The sequence below is a fragment of the Bombina bombina genome, chromosome 7, assembly GCF_027579735.1.
Source record: "Bombina bombina isolate aBomBom1 chromosome 7, aBomBom1.pri, whole genome shotgun sequence".
NCBI classification, from domain to species: Eukaryota; Metazoa; Chordata; class Amphibia; order Anura; family Bombinatoridae; genus Bombina; species Bombina bombina.
The window spans coordinates 37,603,029-37,626,823 of record NC_069505.1 but is presented as its reverse complement, the minus strand read 5'-3'; the positions used below and the strand labels follow the sequence as shown (position 1 = coordinate 37,626,823).

The 23,795-nt window shown below is 40.8% G+C and overlaps 1 protein-coding gene across 1 annotated transcript in view; it reads left to right on the top strand.

The window, feature by feature from the left end:
- Nucleotides 1-23,795, top strand: part of MUS81 (MUS81 structure-specific endonuclease subunit) — a 491,008-nt gene that overhangs the window by 426,874 nt on the left and 40,339 nt on the right. The window contains 8 exon segments of the mRNA XM_053689244.1: nucleotides 18,916-19,026; nucleotides 19,664-19,683; nucleotides 19,685-19,747; nucleotides 19,749-19,790; nucleotides 21,261-21,330; nucleotides 21,333-21,349; nucleotides 21,436-21,473; nucleotides 21,546-21,565. Of these exon segments, the coding sequence (XP_053545219.1) occupies nucleotides 18,916-19,026; nucleotides 19,664-19,683; nucleotides 19,685-19,747; nucleotides 19,749-19,790; nucleotides 21,261-21,330; nucleotides 21,333-21,349; nucleotides 21,436-21,473; nucleotides 21,546-21,565 (381 nt within the window).

Genomic DNA, 23,795 nt, shown 5'->3' with positions numbered 1-23,795 from the left:
TTCTGGTAAACATAAAAAATCTTTTAAAACTTCTCTCCCTACAGATGAATTTTTAAATGAACATCATCATTCTGATTCTGATGATTCTTCTGGTTCAGAGGATTCTGTCCCAGAGATTGATGCTGATAAATCTTCATATTTATTTAAAATGGAATTTATTCGTTCTTTACTTAAAGAAGTACTAATTGCTTTAGAAATAGAGGATTCTGGTCCTCTTGATACTAATTCTAAACATTTAGATAAGGTATTTAAATCTCCTGTGGTTATTCCAGAAGTTTTTCCTGTTCCTAATGCTATTTCTGAAGTAATTTCTAAAGAATGGGATAAATTGGGTAATTCATTTACTCCTTCTAAACGTTTTAAGCGATTATATCCTGTGCCGTCTGACAGATTAGAATTTTGGGACAAAATCCCTAGAGTTGATGGGGCTATTTCTACCCTTGCTAAACGTACTACTATTCCTACGTCAGATGGTACTTCATTTAAGGATCCTTTAGATAGGAAAATTGAATCCTTTCTAAGAAAAGCTTATCTGTGTTCAGGTAATCTTCTTAGACCTATATCATTGGCTGATGTTGCTGCAGCTTCAACTTTTTGGTTGGAAACTTTAGCGCAACAAGTAACAGATCATGATTCTCATAATATTATTCTTCTTCAGCATGCTAATAATTTTATCTGTGATGCCATTTTTGATATTATTAGAGTTGATGTCAGGTTTATGTCTCTAGCTATTTTAGCTAGAAGAGCTTTATGGCTTAAGACTTGGAATGCTGATATGGCTTCTAAATCAACTCTGCTTTCCATTTCTTTCCAGGGTAACAAATTATTTGGTTCTCAGTTGGATTCTATTATCTCAACTGTTACTGGTGGGAAAGGAACTTTTTTACCACAGGATAAAAAAATCTAAGGGTAAAAACAGGGCTAATAATCGTTTTCGTTTCTTTCGTTTCAACAAAGAACAAAAGCCTGATCCTTCATCCTCAGGAGCAGTTTCAGTTTGGAAACCATCTCCAGTCTGGAATAAATCCAAGCCTGCTAGAAAGGCAAAGCCTGCTTCTAAGTCCACATGAAGGTGCGGCCCTCATCCCAGCTCAGCTGGTAGGGGGCAGGTTACGTTTTTTCAAAGAAATTTGGTTCAATTCTGTTCACAATCTTTGGATTCAGAATATTGTTTCAGAAGGGTACAGAATTGGTTTCAAGATGAGACCTCCTGCAAAGAGATTTTTTCTTTCCCGTGTCCCAGTAAATCCAGTGAAAGCTCAAGCATTTCTGAATTGTGTTTCAGATCTAGAGTTGGCTGGAGTAATTATGCCAGTTCCAGTTCCGGAACAGGGGATGGGGTTTTATTCAAATCTCTTCATTGTACCAAAGAAGGAGAATTCCTTCAGACCAGTTCTGGATCTAAAAATATTGAATCGTTATGTAAGGATACCTACGTTCAAAATGGTAACTGTAAGGACTATCTTGCCTTTTGTTCAGCAAGGGCATTATATGTCCACGATAGATTTACAGGATGCTTATCTGCATATTCCGATTCATCCAGATCATTATCAGTTCCTGAGATTCTCTTTTCTGGACAAGCATTACCAGTTTGTGGCTCTGCCGTTTGGCCTAGCTACAGCTCCAAGAATTTTTACAAAGGTTCTCGGTGCCCTTCTGTCTGTAATCAGAGAACAGGGTATTGTGGTATTTCCTTATTTGGACGATATCTTGGTACTTGCTCAGTCTTTACATTTAGCAGAATCTCATACGAATCGACTTGTGTTGTTTCTTCAAGATCATGGTTGGAGGATCAATTTACCAAAAAGTTCATTGATTCCTCAGACAAGGGTGACCTTTCTGGGTTTCCAGATAGATTCAGTGTCCATGACTCTGTCTTTAACAGACAAGAGACGTCTAAAATTGATTTCAGCTTGTCGAAACCTTCAGTCACAATCATTCCCTTCGGTAGCCTTATGCATGGAAATTCTAGGTCTTATGACTGCTGCATCGGACGCGATCCCCTTTGCTCGTTTTCACATGCGACCTCTACAGCTCTGTATGCTGAATCAATGGTGCAAGGATTACACAAAGATATCTCAAATAATATCTTTAAAACCGATTGTACGACACTCTCTAACGTGGTGGACAGATCACCATCGTTTAATTCAGGGGGCTTCTTTTGTGCTTCCGACCTGGACTGTAATTTCAACAGATGCAAGTCTCACGGGTTGGGGAGCTGTGTGGGGATCTCTGACGGCACATGGAGTTTGGGAATCTCAGGAGGTGAGATTACCGATCAATATTTTGGAACTCCGTGCAATTTTCAGAGCTCTTCAGTCTTGGCCTCTTCTGAAGAGAGAATCGTTCATTTGTTTTCAGACAGACAATGTCACAACTGTGGCATACATCAATCATCAAGGAGGGACTCACAGTCCTCTGGCTATGAAAGAAGTATCTCGAATTCTGGTTTGGGCGGAATCCAGCTCCTGTCTAATCTCTGCGGTTCATATCCCAGGTATAGACAATTGGGAAGCGGATTATCTCAGTCGCCAAACGTTGCATCCGGGCGAATGGTCTCTTCACCCAGAGGTATTTCTTCAGATTGTTCAAATGTGGGAACTTCCAGAAATAGATCTGATGGCGTCTCATCTAAACAAGAAACTTCCCAGGTATCTGTCCAGATCCCGGGATCCTCAGGCGGAGGCAGTAGATGCATTATCACTTCCTTGGAAGTATCATCCTGCCTATATCTTTCCGCCTCTAGTTCTTCTTCCAAGAGTAATCTCCAAGATTCTGAAGGAATGCTCGTTTGTTCTGCTGGTAGCTCCGGCATGGCCTCACAGGTTTTGGTATGCGGATCTGGTCCGGATGGCCTCTTGCCAACCGTGGACTCTTCCGTTAAGACCAGACCTTCTGTCGCAAGGTCCTTTTTTCCATCAGGATCTGAAATCCTTAAATTTAAAGGTATGGAGATTGAACGCTTGATTCTTGGTCAAAGAGGTTTCTCTGACTCTGTGATTAATACTATGTTACAGGCGCGTAAATCTGTATCTAGAGAGATATATTATAGAGTCTGGAAGACTTATATTTCTTGGTGTCTTTCTCATCATTTTTCTTGGCATTCTTTTAGAATACCGAGAATTTTACAGTTTCTTCAGGATGGTTTAGATAAGGGTTTGTCCGCAAGTTCCTTGAAAGGTCAAATCTCTGCTCTTTCTGTTCTTTTTCACAGAAAGATTGCTATTCTTCCTGATATTCATTGTTTTGTACAAGCTTTGGTTCGTATAAAACCTGTCATTAAGTCAATTTCTCCTCCTTGGAGTTTGAATTTGGTTCTGGGGGCTCTTCAAGCTCCTCCGTTTGAACCTATGCATTCATTGGACATTAAATTACTTTCTTGGAAAGTTTTGTTCCTTTTGGCAATCTCTTCTGCCAGAAGAGTTTCTGAATTATCTGCTCTTTCTTGTGAGTCTCCATTTCTGATTTTTCATCAGGATAAGGCGGTGTTGCGAACTTCTTTTGATTTTTTACCTAAAGTTGTGAATTCCAACAACATTAGTAGAGAAATTGTGGTTCCTTCATTATGTCCTAATCCTAAGAATTCTAAGGAGAAATCGTTGCATTCTTTGGATGTTGTTAGAGCTTTGAAATATTATGTTGAAGCTACTAAGTCTTTCCGTAAGACTTCTAGTCTATTTGTTATCTTTTCCGGTTCTAGAAAAGGCCAGAAAGCTTCTGCCATTTCTTTGGCATCTTGGTTGAAATCTTTAATTCATCTTGCCTATGTTGAGTCGGGTAAAACTCCGCCTCAAAGGATTACAGCTCATTCTACTAGGTCAGTTTCTACTTCCTGGGCGTTTAGGAATGAAGCTTCGATTGATCAGATTTGCAAAGCAGCAACTTGGTCCTCTTTGCATACTTTTACTAAATTCTACCATTTTGATGTATTTTCTTCTTCTGAAGCAGTTTTTGGTAGAAAAGTACTTCAGGCAGCGGTTTCAGTTTGAATCTTCTGCTTATGTTTTTCATTAAACTTTATTTTGGGTGTGGATTATTTTCAGCAGGAATTGGCTGTCTTTATTTTATCCCTCCCTCTCTAGTGACTCTTGTGTGGAAAGATCCACATCTTGGGTAATCATTATCCCATACGTCACTAGCTCATGGACTCTTGCTAATTACATGAAAGAAAACATAATTTATGTAAGAACTTACCTGATAAATTCATTTCTTTCATATTAGCAAGAGTCCATGAGGCCCGCCCTTTTTTTGTGGTGGTTATGATTTTTGTATAAAGCACAATTATTCCAATTCCTTATTTTATATGCTTTTGCACTTTTTTATCACCCCACTTCTTGGCTATTCGTTAAACTGAATTGTGGGTGTGGTGAGGGGTGTATTTATAGGCATTTTGAGGTTTGGGAAACTTTGCCCCTCCTGGTAGGAATGTATATCCCATACGTCACTAGCTCATGGACTCTTGCTAATATGAAAGAAATGAATTTATCAGGTAAGTTCTTACATAAATTATGTTTTCTTGCATTTCAAATAAAGATACCAAGAGAATGAAGAAAATTTGATAATAGGAGTAAATTAGAAAGTTGCTTAAAATGTCATGCTCAATCTGAATCACAAAAGAAGAAATTTGGGTACAGTGTCCCTTTAACAGACCTTCTTAGAGTCACACACTCTAGAGACCTCTAACCTGACAGGGTTGGCTTGGACTGAGCTTGGCATACTGCTCTGCAGATATAGGACAATAAGAAGGCTACTAACCTGATGCATTCATCTGCAACTGTCTAATTCTGCCTTACTTTAGTATGTTTTTTTCCCTATAGTCTCAGGCCATTTAAATGACTAAACTTGCAAGTGATATATAGCCACAGGTCAGATATCCCCCTAAAACTAGTCATAATAAAGTGCATTACAGTTTTCTTGTTAGATTTTATGTTTTTGAAGATATACCATTACAGATGTACATAGGTAGGCTTATGTAAGATCTGTTTATTTGACCATATCATCATCGTTTGTTGCAACTGTTTGTTTTAACATTATGTGTTTTGCTTTTTGTTATATAGATTTCTCCAACATAGGTGTGTCCGGTCCACGGCGTCATCCTTACTTGTGGGATATTCTCTTCCCCAACAGGAAATGGCAAAGAGCCCAGCAAAGCTGGTCACATGATCCCTCCTAGGCTCCGCCTTCCCCAGTCATTCTCTTTGCCGTTGTACAGGCAACATCTCCACGGAGATGGCTTAGAGTTTTTTAGTGTTTAACTGTAGTTTTTATTATTCAATCAAGAGTTTGTTATTTTAAAATAGTGCTGGTATGTACTATTTACTCTGAAACAGATAAGAGATGAAGATTTCTGTTTGTAAGAGGAAAATGATTTTAGCAACCGTTACTAAAATCGATGGCTGTTTCCACACAGGACTGTTGAGAGGAATTAACTTCAGTTGGGGGAACAGTGAGCAGACTTTTGCTGCTTGAGGTATGACACATTCTAACAAGACGATGTAATGCTGGAAGCTGTCATTTTCCCTATGGGATCCGGTAAGCCATTTTTATTACAGAAAGAAAAAAAGGGCTTCACAAGGGCTTTTTAAGACTGTAGACATTTTCTGGGCTAAATCGATTTATATATAAACATATTTTATACTCCATAGCCTTGAGGAATTATTTTAATCTTGGGAATTATGTAAAATAACCGGCAGGCACTGTATTGGACACCTTATTCTCTAGGGGCTTTCCCTAATCATAGGCAGAGTCTCATTTTCGCGCCTCTATTGCGCACTTGTTTTTGAGAAGCATGACATGCAGATGCATGTGTGAGGAGCTCTGATACATAGAAAAGACTTTCTGAAGGCGTCATTTGGTATCGTATTCCCCTTTGGGCTTGGTTGGGTCTCAGCAAAGCAGATACCAGGGACTGTAAAGGGGTTAAATATAAAAACGGCTCCGGTTCCGTTATTTTAAGGGTTAAAGCTTCCAAATTTGGTGTGCAATACTTTTAAGGCTTTAAGACACTGTGGTGAAATTTTGGTGAATTTTGAACAATTCCTTCATACTTTTTCGCAATTGCAGTAATAAAGTGTGTTCAGTTTAAAATTTAAAGTGACAGTAACGGTTTATTTTAAAACGTTTTTTGTACTTTGTTATCAAGTTTTTGCCTGTTTAACATGTCTGAACTACCAGATAGACTGTGTTCTGAATGTGGGGAAGCCAAGGTTCCTTCTCATTTAAATAGATGTGATTTATGTGACACAAAATTTAGAGAAAATGATGCCGAAGATGATTCCTCAAGTGAGGGGAGTAAGCATGGTACTGCATCATCCCCTCCTTCGTCTACACCAGTCTTGCCCACACAGGAGGCCCCTAGTACATCTAGCGCGCCAATACTCCTTACTATGCAACAATTAACGGCTGTAATGGATAATTCTATCAAAAACATTTTAGCCAAAATGCCCACTTATCAGCGAAAGCGCGACTGCTCTGTTTTAGAAAATACTGAAGAGCATGAGGACGCTGATGATATTGGTTCTGAAGGGCCCCTACACCAGTCTGAGGGGGCCAGGGGAGGTTTTGTCTGAGGGAGAAATTTCAGATTCAGGGAAAATTTCTCAACAAGCTGAACCTGATGTGATTACATTTAAATTTAAATTGGAACATCTCCGCGCTCTGCTTAAGGAGGTGTTATCCACTCTGGATGATTGTGAGAATTTGGTCATTCCAGAGAAACTATGTAAAATGGACAAGTTCCTAGAGGTCCCGGGGCCCCCCGAAGCTTTTCCTATACCCAAGCGGGTGGCGGACATTGTAAATAAAGAATGGGAAAGGCCCGGTATACCTTTCGTCCCTCCCCCCATATTTAAAAAATTGTTTCCTATGGTCGACCCCAGAAAGGACTTATGGCAGACAGTCCCCAAGGTCGAGGGGGCGGTTTCTACTCTAAACAAACGCACCACTATACCCATAGAAGATAGTTGTGCTTTCAAAGATCCTATGGATAAAAAATTAGAAGGTTTGCTTAAAAAGATGTTTGTTCAGCAAGGTTACCTTCTACAACCAATTTCATGCATTGTTCCTGTCACTACAGCAGCGTGTTTCTGGTTCGATGAGCTAGAAAAGGCGCTCAATAATAATTCTTCTTCTTATGAGGAGATTATGGACAGAATTCATGCTCTCAAATTGGCTAATTCTTTCACCCTAGACGCCACTTTGCAATTGGCTAGGTTAGCGGCGAAAAATTCTGGTTTTGCTATTGTGGCGCGCAGAGCGCTTTGGTTAAAATCTTGGTCAGCGGATGCGTCTTCCAAGAACAAATTGCTTAACATTCCTTTCAAGGGGAAAACGCTGTTTGGCCCTGACTTGAAAGAGATTATCTCTGATATCACTGGGGGCAAGGGCCACGCCCTTCCTCAGGATAGGTCTTTCAAGGCCAAAAATAAACCTAATTTTCATCCCTTTCGCAGAAACGGACCAGCCCCAAGTGCTACGTCCTCTAAGCAAGAGGGTAATACTTCTCAAGCCAAGCCAGCCTGGAGACCAATGCAAGGCTGGAACAAAGGAAAGCAGGCCAAGAAACCTGCCACTGCTACCAAGACAGCATGAGATGTTGGCCCCCGATCCGGGACCGGATCTGGTGGGGGGCAGACTCTCTCTCTTCGCTCAGGCTTGGGCAAGAGATGTTCTGGATCCTTGGGCACTAGAAATAGTCTCCCAAGGTTATCTTCTGGAACCTCCCCCTTGGGGGAGGTTCCACAGGTCTCAATTGTCTTCAGACCACATAAAAAGACAGGCATTCTTACATTGTGTAGAAGACCTGTTAAAAATGGGAGTGATTCATCCTGTTCCTTTAGGAGAACAAGGGATGGGGTTCTACTCCAATCTGTTCGTAGTTCCCAAAAAAGAGGGAACATTCAGACCAATCTTAGATCTCAAGATCCTAAACAAGTTTCTCACGGGTTCCATCGTTCAAAATGGAAACCATTCGAACAATTCTTCCTTCCATCCAGGAAGGTCAATTCATGACCACGGTGGATTTAAAGGATGCGTATCTACATATTCCTATCCACAAGGAACATCATCGGTTCCTAAGGTTCGCATTCCTGGACAAGCATTACCAGTTTGTGGCACTTCCGTTCGGATTAGCCACTGCTCCAAGACAAAGGTACTAGGGTCCCTTCTAGCGGTGCTAAGACCAAGGGGCATTGCAGTAGTACCTTACTTGGACGACATTCTGATTCAAGCGTCGTCCCTTCCTCAAGCAAAGGCTCACACGGACATTGTCCTGGCCTTTCTCAGATCTCACGGGTGGAAAGTGAACGTAGAAAAAAGTTCTCTATCTCTGTCAACAAGGGTTCCCTTCTTGGGAACAATAATAGACTCCTTAGAAATGAGGATTTTTCTGACAGAGGCCAGAAAATCAAAACTTCTAAGCTCTTGTCAGGTACTTCATTCTGTTCTTCTTCCTTCCATAGTGCAGTGCATGGAAGTAATAGGTTTGATGGTTGCGGCAATGGACATAGTTCCTTTTGCACGAATTCATCTAAGACCATTACAACTGTGCATGCTCAGACAGTGGAATGGGGATTATACAGACTTGTTTCCGACGATCCAAGTAGATCATAGGACCAGAGATTCACTCCGTTGGTGGCTGACCCTGGACAACCTGTCACAGGGAATGAGCTTCCGCAGACCAGAGTGGGTCATTGTCACGACCGACGCCAGTCTGGTGGGCTGGGGCGCGGTCTGGGAACCCCTGAAAGCTCAGGGTCTATGGTCTCGGGAAGACTCTCTTCTCCCGATAAACATTCTGGAACTGAGAGCGATATTCAATGCTCTCAAGGCTTGGCCTCGACTAGCAAAGGCCAAATTCATAAGGTGTCAATCAGACAACATGACGACTGTTGCATATATCAACCATCAGGGGGGAACAAGGAGTTCCCTGGTGATGGAGGAGCATCCGGGGGAGTGGGAACTCCATCCGGAAATCTTTGCCCAAATAACTCAATTATGGGGCATTCCAGACATGGATCTGATGGCCTCTCGTCAGAACTTCAAGGTTCCTTGCTACGGGTCCAGATCCAGGGATCCCAAGGCGACTCTAGTAGATGCACTAGTAGCACCTTGGACCTTCAACCTAGCTTATGTATTCCCACCGTTTCCTCTCATTCCCAGGCTGGTAGCCAGGATCAATCAGGAGAGGGCTTCGGTGATCTTGATAGCTCCTGCGTGGCCACGCAGGACTTGGTATGCAGACCTGGTGAATATGTCATCGGCTCCACCATGGAAGCTACCTTTGAGACGAGACCTTCTTGTTCAAGGTCCATTCGAACATCCGAATCTGGTCTCACTCCAACTGACTGCTTGGAGATTGAACGCTTGATCTTATCAAAGCGTGGGTTTTCAGATTCTGTCATTGATACTCTTGTTCAGGCTAGAAAGCCTGTAACTAGAAAAATTTACCATAAAATATGGAAAAAATATATCTGTTGGTGTGAATCTAAAGGATTCCCATGGAACAAGGTAAAAATTCCTAAGATTCTATCCTTTCTTCAAGAAGGGTTTGGAGAAAGGATTATCTGCAAGTTCCTTGAAGGGACAGATTTCTGCCTTGTCTGTGTTACTTCACAAAAAGCTGGCAGCTGTGCCAGATGTTCAAGCCTTTGTTCAGGCTCTGGTTAGAATCAAGCCTGTTTACAAACCTTTGACTCCTCCTTGGAGTCTCAATTTAGTTCTTTCAGTTCTTCAGGGGGTTCCGTTTGAACCCTTACATTCCGTTGATATTAAGTTATTATCTTGGAAAGTTTTGTTTTTGGTTGCAATTTCTTCTGCTAGAAGAGTTTCAGAATTATCTGCTCTGCAGTGTTCTCCTCCTTATCTGGTGTTCCATGCAGATAAGGTGGTTTTACGTACTAAACCTGGTTTTCTTCCGAAAGTTGTTTCTAACAAAAACATTAAGCAGGAGATAGTCGTGCCTTCTTTGTGTCCGAATCCAGTTTCAAAGAAGGAACGTTTGTTGCACAATTTGGATGTTGTTCGTGCTCTAAAATTCTATTTAGGATGCTACAAAGGATTTCAGACAAACATCTTCCTTGTTTGTTGTTTATTCTGGTAAAAGGAGAGGTCAAAAAGCAACTTCTACCTCTCTCTCTTTTTGGCTTAAAAGCATCATCAGATTGGCTTATGAGACTGCCGGACGGCAGCCTCCTGAAAGAATCACAGCTCACTCCACTAGGGCTGTGGCTTCCACATGGGCCTTCAAGAACGAGGCTTCTGTTGATCAGATATGTAAGGCAGCGACTTGGTCTTCACTGCACACTTTTACCTAAATTTTACAAGTTTGATACTTTTGCTTCTTCTGAGGCTATTTTTGGGAGAAAGGTTTTGCAAGCCGTGGTGCCTTCCATCTAGGTGACCTGATTTGCTCCCTCCCTTCATCCGTGTCCTAAAGCTTTGGTATTGGTTCCCACAAGTAAGGATGACGCCGTGGACCGGACACACCTATGTTGGAGAAAACAGAATTTATGCTTACCTGATAAATTACTTTCTCCAACGGTGTGTCCGGTCCACGGCCCGCCCTGGTTTTTTAATCAGGTCTGATGAATTATTTTCTCTAACTACAGTCACCACGGTATCATATGGTTTCTCCTATGCAAATATTCCTCCTTTACGTCGGTCGAATGACTGGGGTAGGCGGAGCCTAGGAGGGATCATGTGACCAGCTTTGCTGGGCTCTTTGCCATTTCCTGTTGGGGAAGAGAATATCCCACAAGTAAGGATGACGCCGTGGACCGGACACACCGTTGGAGAAAGTAATTTATCAGGTAAACATAAATTCTGTTTTATCTCATAATATGGGGGAATGTAAGTCTAGTACTGGATCCTATTCTCTGTTAGCCATACAATACCTGTAATCTGATACCAGACATTTAAATCTACAAGCTCCATAGTTATAGGCTTGAAATTCCCTATACTTAGCCAACGTGGTCTCTACTAGATTACTTAACCCAAAAATTACACACCCCCCCCCCACATAGAGCTTACTTTGTGAGCATAGGAAAGTATATCCTTTAGAACTTTCATTTTATATTGTTGAAATGAACTACCTATATTGATGTCTATGATTGTAATCTTATGTGACATACCGCTTTATTATTAGTTTGCTTTTTTATCGCTAAGTTTTGTCACAACTATATACCATATTACTGAGAGTCCAAGAGTGGCTCTATATGTTTTCTATTTATTACATATCCCCTATAATTTCCTCACGCTAATAATTAATAATACTAGAGGTCGAAGAGAGACCGCTATCTTTCACATGGGTAATTACACTCCACATTAGGGGCAAAGATAAGTTTTACATTCTCCTAAATAGTTTAATAAAACCAAGGTTACCTGAGCAGTATATTTGAGTGTAACTCCCTGTAATCTCCTACATTTATCTATATATTTATGTATACTTTACAAGCCGGCCCATCTTTGGTTCAGCACCTGGGTAGCGCTTGCTGATTGGTGGTTAAATGTAGCCTCCAATCAGCAAGCCCTACCCAGTTGCTGAACCAAAGATGGGCCGGCTCGTAAGGTTACATTCCTGCTTTTTCAAATAAAGATACCAAGAGAATGAAGAAAAATTGACAATAGGAGTAAATTAGAAAGTTGTTTAAAATCGCATGCTCTATCTGAATCATGAAAGAAAACATTTGTGTTCAGTATCCATTTAATAATTTTTTTTATTTTTATTTTTTTTTAACATATTCGTTTTCTTTTGAAAGAGGTTTCACTTACTTTAGTGGTTAAAAACTGTTGTTAAAACCCTTGAGGTTTTTCCATTTCCAAATGCTGTCTCTGAGATAGTTTAAATGATCTAAGCGAGGTAATTATTTTGTTCCTTCTACTAGGTTTAAGAAGATATATCCTCTACCTGCCTCTAATATTTAACTGTGGGAAACTGTCCCAAAGGTAGATGGGACCATTTCCTCCCAGGAAAGTATACTACTATCCCTTTGGAAGACAACACTTCTTTAAAGGACCCTTTAGATGGGAAGTTAAAATCCTTTCTTAGAAGGGCCTTTCTGCAAGCATGGTATTTGCTTAGGCTTGCTATCTCTATTGTTAATGTAGCTGCTGCATCTTACTGGTTATGTAGTCTTTCAGATCAGTGTTCTAATGATCTTGCTAGTGAAGATCTTTTGTTGCTAATTTCTTTATTTGTGATGCTGTATTTGATATTTATGAAATTAATGTCAAAAACATGGCCTTGTCAGTTCTTACTAGAAGAACTTTCTTTTCAAGGAAATAAATTGTTTTTCTGATTTGGATTCTATCATTTCTACTGTTACTAGAGGTAAAGGGGCTTTTCTTCACCAAGACAAGAGTCAAAGGGAAAATCTAAAGCTTTGAATAGTTTCCGTTCCTTTCATGAGACCAAGGAATAGAAAGTTGATTCCTCTCAAAAACAAAGCACCCCTTGCCCAGTCTGGAGGCGTAGGCAAATTGGAACAAGTCCAAGCAAACCAAAATATCCACTCCGTCTTCCAAGTCTGCATGAAGGTGCTGCCCCTGATCCAGTAGCTTGGGTAGGAGGCAGGTTATTCTTTTTTCAGAAGGTTTGGTTTCAGTTCTAGATCCCTGGGTTCTGAATATAGTTTCCCAGGGTTATCGAATAGGTTTCAGAACAAGACCTCCCAGAGAGAGTTGTTTTTTTCACTCTAATGTTCCAAGGAATCCCTTAAAGGCCCAAGCCTTTTTTCAGATCTGGAAACGTATTGGATTGATTGTTCCAGTTTCTTTGCAGGAACAGGGGATGATAATTTATTCAAATCTTTTCATTGTTCCAAAGAAGGAACATTCTTTCTGACAAGTTCTTGATCTGAAAGCTCTGAACAAGTTTTGTCAGAATTCCTACATTCAAGATGTAAACTATTTGGACTAATCTGCCTTTTGATCAACAAGGTCAGTTTATGTACTCAATAGATTTAAAGGATGATTGTCTTGATGTTCCAATCCACAGGAACTATTACCAGTTTCTGAGGTTTGCCTTTCTAGACAAGCATTTTTTTAGTTGTAGCTTTAGTTTGGGTTTGGCAACAGCTCCATGAATTTTCACAAAGGTTTTGGGTGCCCTTTTGGTCTGTGATCAGTTCTTAGGATGATTGCAATGTTTCCTTACCTAGACGATATCTTGGTTAAAGCTCCATTTTTTCATTTTGCAGAAATCCCACACCAACAGACTGTTGTCATTTCTTCAACAGCATGGCTGTAAAAAATAAATTTTTCCAAAGAATTTCTTGATGCCTCAGACAAGGGTTACTTTTCGGGGGTTTCAAATAGATTGAGTCTTCATGAGACTTCTCCAGGCAGATCAGAGAAGGCAAAAACTGGTGTGCAGGGACTGTCTGAACCTTCACTTCTCTCTCCTCTTTTCCCTCTGTTGCTCTTTGTTTTGGAAGTACTGGGGTCTCATGGCTGCAGCTTCAGATGCAATGCATGTTGCTCAATTTCACATGAGACCTCTCTAACCTTTGTATGCTTCGTCAGTGGTGAAAGGGATCATAGTCGGCTATCACAAAAGAGTTTTTTGGATCACAGTACAAGTCAGTCTCTGACTTGGTGGCTGGATCATCAGTTCATTATTCAGGGGGCTTATTTTGCTCATCCTACCTCTACTGTGATCACTACAGGTTCAAGCCTTTCAGGTTGGGGAGCTGTTTGGGGGTCTCTAAGAGCACATGGGGTTTGGGTCCCTCAGGAGGCAAGGTTGCCAATAACTGTTATAGAACTCTGTTATATTTTCAGTGCTCTTCAGAATTGTCCTTTGTTGACGAGGGAATCTTATCTCCGCTTTCAATCAGACATTGTCACAGCAGTGGCTCATGTCAATCATCAGGGGGAACTCAGTTTCCTAGCCATGAGGGAAGTGTCTAGAATTCTCTCATGGACAATAGTCATTTCCTGCCTAGTCTCTGCAGTTCATATTCCAGAGTGAACAACTGGGAAGCAGATTTTTTCAGTCGTCAGTCTCTGCATGCAGGGCAATGATCTCTTCACCAGATGGTGTTCAATCAGATTGTGGATCTTTGGGGTCTCCTAGAGATAGTTTCTGATGGTTCTCATTTAAACAACAAACTTCCAAGATACTTTCTGTGGTCCAGGGACCCTCAGGCAGAGTTTGTGAATGCTCTAGTAGCTCTTTGGTCTTTTCAGCTTGCTTATCTGTTTCCTCCTATGGTACTTCTTCCCAGAGTGAGTTGCAAGATAAGGCTAGAGAAATCGTCAGTTATCATGATTGATCCAGTTTGGCTTCACAGGGATCTGGTATGCAGATCTGGTTCAGATGTCCAATTGCCCTCCTTGGCCTCTTTCTCTGCATCCGAACCTTCTGTTTCAAGTCTATTTTTCCATCCGGATCTCAAATCTCTAAGCTTGATGGCATGCATAGGGGTTTCTCAGATTCTGTGATTAAAACTTTAATCCAGGCTTGTAAACCTGTGACTAGAAGGATTTATCATGAGGTCTGGAAGGCTTTTATTACCTGGTGTATCGATCATGGCTTTTTCTGGCATTCTTTTAGAATTCCTAGAATTTTTCAGTTCTTACAGGATGGTTTGATTAAATCTGCCAGTTCTTTCAAGTCAGGATTTTTGCTCTTTCTGTTTTGTTCCACAGGAAGGTGTGCTAATCTTTTGACATTCATGTTTTGTTCAGGCTTTGGCACATATTAAGCATGTGATTAAGCCAATTTCTCCTCCCTGGAGCCTTAACTTTTGAGCCATTGAATTAAGTGGTCATCAAGCTTTTTTCATGGAAAGTGTTGCTGTCTTCTTCTGGCTAGAAAGGTTTCAGAATTATCTGCTCTTTCTTGTGACCCTCCTTATCTTATCTTTCATCAGGATAAGCCAGTTTTAAAGTCTAGGTTTGTCTTATATCAGTAGGGAAATTGTTGTTCCCTTCTTTGTTTCCTAATTCCGAGCAATTGTTAGAGCATTGAAGTTTACATTGATGCTACTAAGGATTTCAGACAAACCTCTAGCTTGGGTTTGCTAATTTTTCTACCTCTAGGAAAGGACATATGGTTTCTGCCGTTTTCTTTGACCTCTTGATTGAAACTTTTGATACACAAGGTTTTACTTGGATGCATGTCAGCCTTCACTGAAACGGATTACTGTTCATTCTACTAGGTCAGTCACCACTTTTAAGAATGAAGGCTTCAGTTGACCAAATTTGCAAGGCATCTTCTTTGCACACTTTTACTTTATTCTACCATTTTGATGGTTTTTGCTTCTTCTGAGGCTGCCTTTGGTAAGAAGATTTCAGCTTGATTTATTTTTCCCTTATTGTTTTTAATTCTAAGTGCATTTAAAAAAAAATGCCATTATTGGGGGTTTGTGGGGGTTGTGATTTTTTGTCAGTGAAAAAAGATGTTTCCCACCCTTTGGGGGCCGATTTATTAAAGTGCGAGCGGACATGATACAATATAATCGTATCATGTCAGCTGTGAACTTCTTGTGCAATGCTGCCCCCTGCTGATTCGCGGCCAATCGGGCCTCTAGCAGGGGGTGTCAATCAGCCCAATCGTAAGGTCGGGCGGATTGATGTCCGCAGCCTCTGAGCAGGGCGGACAAGTTATGGAGCAGCGGTCTAAAGACCTCTGCTTTATAACTGCTGTTTCTGGCGAGCCTGAAGGTTCGCCGACGCGGAAACGGGCATCAAGCTCCATTCGGAACTTGATAATTCGGCCCAATATGTCCTCATTACTTGTAGGACTCCACAGCTTGTTTATTAGTTGTCCAGGAGTAATAAATGGTGGACTCTCACCACCTGTATGAAAGGAAAACATAATTTATACTTACCTGATAAATTAATTTCTTTCATGGTGGTGGAGAGTCCACAAAACACCACCCCTATATTTTAATTTGTTGTTTTTGGTCTTTTTCCCCGCTCCTTTCATTGCTCTTGTTGCTTTTTTCCTTAACCTTTATTTTGCTTTGCGCTCTACGTTAGGACTGAGGTAGCTGGTGAGGGGTGGGAGGGGTTTTTATACAGCTCTTGGCTTTTGGGAATCTTTGCCTCTTCCTAGTGGTAAGGAAGGGTAATTCCCAGGAGGTAATGAATCGACTCTCATCACCACCATATAAATAAATTAATTTTACAGGTAAGCAGAAATTTAATGTTTTTCATCCAAATGCTGGCACTTTGCCTAAACCAGTTTATTCATTGTACAGCATTTGGAAAAAAAAAACCTAGGTTACCAAGTTTACCTTTTAGACTTCTCTTTAGGGAGTGAGGAGCAAGTTCAATGTTGCAGTTTTGCATTATTTGTGTGTGTGCTTAAAACACAATATGAGAGACATTTTATTCCTTTTAATAGCAATTTATACATTGAATTTTCTATGTATTCCTAGCACGATAATGGGAGAGTCGTCACTATAAAATAACTCATGCTCTATTATACACAGACCAAGCAAGGTCTTCAGTCCTTGAGGACACATTTCAAATCAGATCTGTATTTTCTTTCTAATGGTTGTGAGAGGTCATGAGAGACCTTACTCTTGGGAATTACATCACCTGGGGGGGGGGGCCACCAGGAGGAGGCAAAGACACCCACACCAGAACTTTAAAGTGAATGTAAGTTTTGATGGCTAAAGTGCCTGGTTTTTAAAAATTCATTAAAAACAGGGGCACTTTAATCATCAAAATTTACATTTCACTTCTGTTATGAAAAAAAACGTACCTTTTAATCTTGACAGCAGCTCCAGCTTCCCTCCGATCGTCGCAAGCCGTTTCTGACATCAGAATGATGATAGGTCATCCTCCAATCATGGCTTCCCTCCCCGGGGGAATCAGTGTGTGATTCAACACCGTGATTGGAGGAAGCCGGATTCCTCATTTTAGACCCAGGAAGAGGCTTTGCGATGACCTGGGGAAGCTGGAGCGTCTGTCAAGATGAAAAGGTAAGTTTTTTTCACAAACACGAGTGAAATGGACATTTTGATGAATTAAAGTGCCTCTGTTTTTTAATCGAATTTTTAAAAACCGACACTTTAGCAGGCATAACTTTACATCACTTTAAGTAGCTCTCCTGCTTCCCCGTCCCTCCTAATAGTTCTTTGCCTTATCAAGGAAAGGGCTAGGAGGAGGTTTAAGGTTGGTTTTGTGGGGAAAACATTAACAAGGAAGTCATTCCTTCTTTATACTATTTCATAATTTAGATGTGGTTAAGGCATTGAAGTTCTACTTATAGGCTATGAGGGATTTTACGTCAGTCTCAAAGCTTGTTTGTCTTGTATTCAGGGAAAACGTAAGGGTCAGAAGGCTTCGTCTGTGTCTGACCTTTTGGCTGATGAGTTTGATTAACAAAGATTACTTGGAGGCGGGTCAGCAACCGTCTGCCAGAATTACAGCTCATTCTACTCGTTCTGTCTCTACTTCCTGTGCTTTAAGAATGAGTCTTTGGTAGAACAGATAGCAAGGCTGCACACATGGTCTTCTTTGCTTACTTTCACTAAATATATCAGTTTGACGTTTAGGAAACTTTTGGAAAGAAGGGTCCTTCAGGCGGTGATTTCTGGTAAATAGATGCCTTTTTTTTTGTTTTTTGTCCACCAATTGTCGTGGACTTCTCAGCTTGGGTATTAGTTCCCAAGAGTAAGGTCTCATGAACTCTCACAACCATTAGAAAGAAAACATAATTTATGCTTACCTGATAAATTCATTTCTTTCTTGGGTGTGAGTCCACAAACGCCCATTTTTGTTGCTGGGGGCAGATTTAGTTTGCACCTCTTTGCCCTACTATCTTTCTTTTTTCCTGTTCTTGGTTATACGCACTAACAGGAGGGAAGGGGAAGTAGAAGAGATTCTTAAAGCTCTGGTGTGGTTGTCTTTTCCTCCTTCTGGTGGCCAGGTGATGTCATTCCCAAGAGTAAGGTCTCATGGACTCTCACAACCAAGAAAGGAAATACAGATCTGACTTTTAAATGTGAAAGAAATGAATTTATCAGATAAGAATAAATGGTGTTTTATTGGCAGCTTTATACTTAAAGGGACAGAAAACCTAAAAAATAATGTTATATAATTCTGCACATAGTGCAGAATTATATACCATTATCTTAGCGCTAACATTATACATCTAAATATTGCAGGAGATATTTTATTATAATTTACCATTTTACAGACCGCTGCTTCTTACTCTACTGAGCGGGTCTGTTTTTTTTGTAAGCGCATTTGGCCACGATTGCGCCATTAAAATAAATGTGTATGTTAGCGCTAACATAATGTCTATGTGTGTGTGCAGAATTATATAACATTATTTTTTAGGTTTACTGCCCCTTTTAAGCCAGGCAGCAGTGTGTCTTTCACTGCATACTTCCTATAAATACTGAAGATGGGATTATAGCTATTCACATATACTTTTTATTGAAATATCTGCACTGTGATATGTGTTTGTACTTGTGCTTTATCTGGTTGCCGAATATTTATTCGTATTTAGCACCTCACTTACAAATAAAAGTCTTTATGCCATAATTTATTTGCAAAATTTGCGATTGTTTTGCAGGTCCCAGGGAACATAGCCCTTGAAACACAGTTTCAGTATGTTTATTTTATAATTGTCAAAATTAAACTTACAACTTTCCCAATTTACCTTCTATTATTTAAATGTGCGCAATCTTTTATGTACAAACTTTCTGTGGCACCAGGTCCCTACTGAGCATGTGCAAGATTTATAGCACATACATATATATGCATTTTGTGATTGGCTAGGGCTGTCACATGATGCACTGGAAAGGAAATTGATCTATGAAATTTGTCCAAAAAAAATCTACTACTGATTTAAATTTCAGACTAAATGCTATTGGATGCTATTTGTTTTATTAATTTGTTGAGGTATGTTATTAAACGGTCCTTGTAAGCAGTATTATACCTCGGTGTCATTAGGCCAACTGCGCATTCCGCAGTCTCGGGAGCTGGTGCTAGATACGTGGTTGAGCGAAAGAGAATGGGATGACTTGTGTGGCAGCATTATAGACGGCCGCTTCCGGGGAGCAAAAGGCAAGTAGCAGAAAATATATTGGCAATATACATTAATAGTCGAAAAGCAAACATGCAAATAGAACAGTAACTATGCAGGCGCAGTAACGTTTACTTAACGGAAGTGTTTATATGTTTAATACATCACGTTACTGTCTATTTAAGGAATACCTCAACATCATAGCTTGGTAAAGTATTCTGTTGGAAGCTCTCACATCAGTCACATAAGCAAAACTGGTCTGATTCCCCTGCATAATAATGTCCCCACAATCTGTACCCAACCCTCTGACCTTGTTATATGGTTATAACATTTAAATGTTGATAGGTGACTAATACTAGGGAATGTCCACACTGCCTAACTATTACTACCCCTCCCAGGAATAACTCAACCCTGGCCCATGAACTCTTATAACCCCACCCACGAATAACAAAACTCCTCCCATTAGCGTTAATACTGTTTGTAATATTGGCATCAGGCCTCTGCATTATCATCTTTATCTGTTATCAGCCTTAGTATATCCCTTGTAGCCACTGACCAGAGTTCTGCAGAAAGTGTTACTTATCACCTTTCTATTTAGCTATGATAAATTATCTACAATTCTTCTGGTAAACATTAGTAAGGACTATATTGGCCATAACCTCTGTTTTCTCTCTCAGTTCCGCTTGAAGCGCTGCGGGCCTGCGTCATCCAATCTATTTGGTGGAGGATCAGGGGGCATCGCAACAGCTCAGTATCCCTAGAAACCACTTTACAGCAAGCAATTGTGAATACACAGGTAATAAAACGTTAAAACCCACCTCCACCTAAAACAGCACATAATCTGATCCACTTTTAATACACACCAGGGCACGTACCTCTCACCTCCCTCCTAATACACAGACACAGGACACGGACCCCTCACCTCCTCCTAATACACAGACACCAGGACACGGACCTCTCACCTCCTCCTAATACACAGGACACCCAGGGCAGGTACCCTCTCACCTCCCCCTAATATACAGACACCAGGGCACGACCTCTCACCTCCCCCTAATACACAGACACCAGGGGCACGTACCTCTCACCTCCCCCTAATACACAGATACCAGGGACACGTACCTCTCCACTCCTCCTAATACACAGACATCCAGGGCAGGTACCTCTCACCCTCCCCTAATATACAGTCACCAGGGCACGTACCTCTCACCTCCTCCTAATACACAGACACCAGGGCACGTACCTCTCACTCCCCCTGAAAACACAGACACCAGGGGCACGTACCTCTCACCTCCCCCTAAAACAACAGACACCAGGGCACGTACCTCTCACCTCCCCCTAATACACAGACACCAGGCACGTACCACTCACCTCCCCTAATACACAGACACCAGGGCAAGTACCTCTCACCTCCCCCTATTACACAGACACCAGGGTACGTACTTCTCACCATCCCCCTTATACACAGACACCAGGGCACGTTACCTCTCACCTACCCCCTAATACACAGGACACCAGGGCACGTACCTCTCACCTCCCCCTTATACACAGACACCAGGGCAACGTACCTCTCACTCCCCCTTATACACAGGACACCAGGGCACGTACCTCTCACCTCCCCCTAATACACAGACACACATGGCACGTACCTCTCACCTACTCCTAATACACAGACACTAGGGCACGTACCTCTCACCTCCCTTCAAATACGCAGACAACTGGTGTATTATAAAACTACCCTCCCTCCTAATACACAGACTCCAGGGCAAGTACCACTCCCTCCTCTTAATACATAGACATCAGGTCACAGACCTCTCACCTTAATACACAGACACCAGGGTATTTACTTTCTCACCACCTCCTAATACACAGACACCAGGGCACATACCTCTTTTCTCCCCGCTAATATACAGAAACCATGGGCACTTACCTCTCACCTCCCCCTAATACACAGACATCAGGGCAACGAACCTCTCACCTTCCCCTAATACACAGACACCAGAGCACGCACATCTCCCCTATCCTTTATACACAGACACCAGGGCACGCACCTCTCACCTCCCCTTTATACACAGACACCAGGGCACGCACCTCTCACCATCTACCAGGTCACATCTTTAGCCTCTGAATATATAGACATCACATTCCTCTTACATCCTACGAATATTAATGCATTAGGACACATTCCTCTATCCTGTAACTGCACTATCATCTCATATAGCTCACCACCCCTAATCAGTGTAACTGTTGCCTCATTTGTCCTATCAGGTGGTCGACGGGCTTCTTTGTCAAACGCACAAAAGATGTGCGTGAATCTGCAGCATACCTGACCATAATGACCCGTTATTGCAAGGAATGTACTCGGTAAGAGGCCCTCCCTATGCTTTAGGAAAGACCTGTGATATATCTCCTATTGTCACAGTCATTATATCGTCCTTCTACTATTGCAGAACAAAACCTTGCTGAGCTGCACCAGAGAAGAAGGAAAGTAAGTGTGAGCGATGTTGGGTCTGAGAGCCAGAACTGCAATCTTTATGGAGTTTAAAGGGAATTCAATGAGGGGGGCTATGAAAAATAAGGGTAATACCAACTAAGAGATGCCGAAATTATAGATTACCAGCCAAGGCAAAAAGAAACAAATTTCTTGCCATGCATAAACACTAGGTGGCGCTGTTGTACCATTATAATATGTATAGTGCTCAGGACTTTATTGGGCACCAAATTATGAATGTTTGTGTTTGCACTAAGGTTTATATCTTGCTACTGTCTTGAGACATCGTCAACTGCGGATCAAAATGTTTGTGTCTAAGATGTTTATATTTAATGAAATAGTTGATGAGTTATGTCATAATGTATGGGTTCTGGCTCAAATAAATGGGCGCTAACTTTGGGGTACCATTTGGAAGAATTTGTAAAATCACAGTCATAAATACACTGCTGTATGCAGAATGAAATGTATTAAAATACAAAATAGAAAGTATAAAAGCTTAAATATAATAAGACTTTAAAGGACAAAATCTGAAGTGTAAAGTATATAAAATACAAAGCACAAAATTAATGCTAGTGCCATATTGCACTGGGCTTGTCTCTCGTTCACATACAGAAATGCAGGGAACGCCCCTTGGAGAAGTAAATCAAAATCTGCCTGTCTAGAATCTTGTGAGGGATCTCGCCGTGCTGGAGGATCAATTTATATAATCTCATCTGAGTGGAGAGCTTTAGATTATTGGGCAGTTAGAGAGAGATTGGGGTTCTATGGCTAACTACAGCGTAACTGCTTTGAATATGTAGTTTATATGGCTAATTGCCAGATGACTCTTTGGGACAACTAAGAAAGTAAGTCAATGTAGGCCCTGAATATGTCAATGGTTGAACTTGCCATATGGTTTATCTCAGCTCACCTAAGAATCTAATTAGTTTCTGACAATGCAAACCTACAGTGATCCCTCCTCCTAAGTGCTAAAAAATGCCAGTCAGACCATCGTACTGTCTGGATCTGAACTTGGTACTGCAAATAATAGGTGAACTGCTCTGAGATCCAGAACCGTTTTATACATAAAATCAGTTGGACTCCTCTGGTTGACAGATAAAATAAATGTGTACAGTTTTAGCAAGTCAATCTAAAAGGTAGCTAGTACTGAATTTGTGATAAGGAGAAAAAGTGCGTAACGAGTAGAATATTCCTGTTAATCCCTTAGCTGCTGAGCCATTTCACACCCTGTGCTAGAGTTTGTGTCGGCTGTTTGTATTTACACACAAATCATGTCTCATTTCTTCACCAGACAAAGCATTTTTAATTAAAAAATAATAATAATTATTGCAGAAATACCCTAACATGGGATAATGCCAACCATATTAAATACAAATATTACATTTTGTGTCATTTTCTATAGCGTACATGGTAAACAGGGGGGCAAATCATTATTTCATAATTATGTCAAACACACATTTTATTGTCCCACATTTAGCATCATTTCACCAAAATGACATTTAGTTTTATGAAGAAGATAAAATATATAATTTTTGTCACTAGGCACCTTCGTGCAATTTATACAGAAAATTAACTCAAATATATAACTATAAAAATATTAAATATATTTCAAAATTAGACAAAGTTTTGAGAAAAACAACCAACAAAACCTAAAAGTATTGTCTACTTATTACATTCACTCAGGTCTCCCATTTATTTTAATTTCTAAGAGTTTGTATTAGTTTATGGGTATTATGAGCCGTAACATCAACACCACCACACAAGTCTAGTGGTTACTGCTAGGTGATCATTATAACTATGACGAACACTTGATAGCTATAAGGACCACCACACAAATCTAGTGGTTACTGCTAGGTGTTCATTATAACTATGACGAACAACTTGATAGCTATAAGGACCACCACACAAGTCTAGTGGTTACTGCTAGTTACTGCCCTCACCCCCCTGATCTTCCATAAGCCTATGGTTCTGTCAGCTATTCACTTTTTCCATGGTGATCAACTGATAGCTACCTGGCTTGTGAACCCTCCTTTGATATAGAGGTCTATTGTACTCTCATTGTTGGGGTGCTAGTCTCCCTTTTATGGGCCAGAGGTCTGTAAAGTCACCTAGTATAGGTGATTGCCTTTCATTATAGTGTTTTTGAGCAAAATTAAAATTTTTACATTAAGGAGACCCTTTTATGGGCAGGAAGGGGTTAATTAAGACTGGAAAGTCTGCGCAAAATGCACATGGCATTATGGGTTACTTCTTTTCCGTCTCATCAGTCTGGTGGCCATCTTTTATGCCTATGCCGATTGTTTTCCTGGCTTTGCTAGT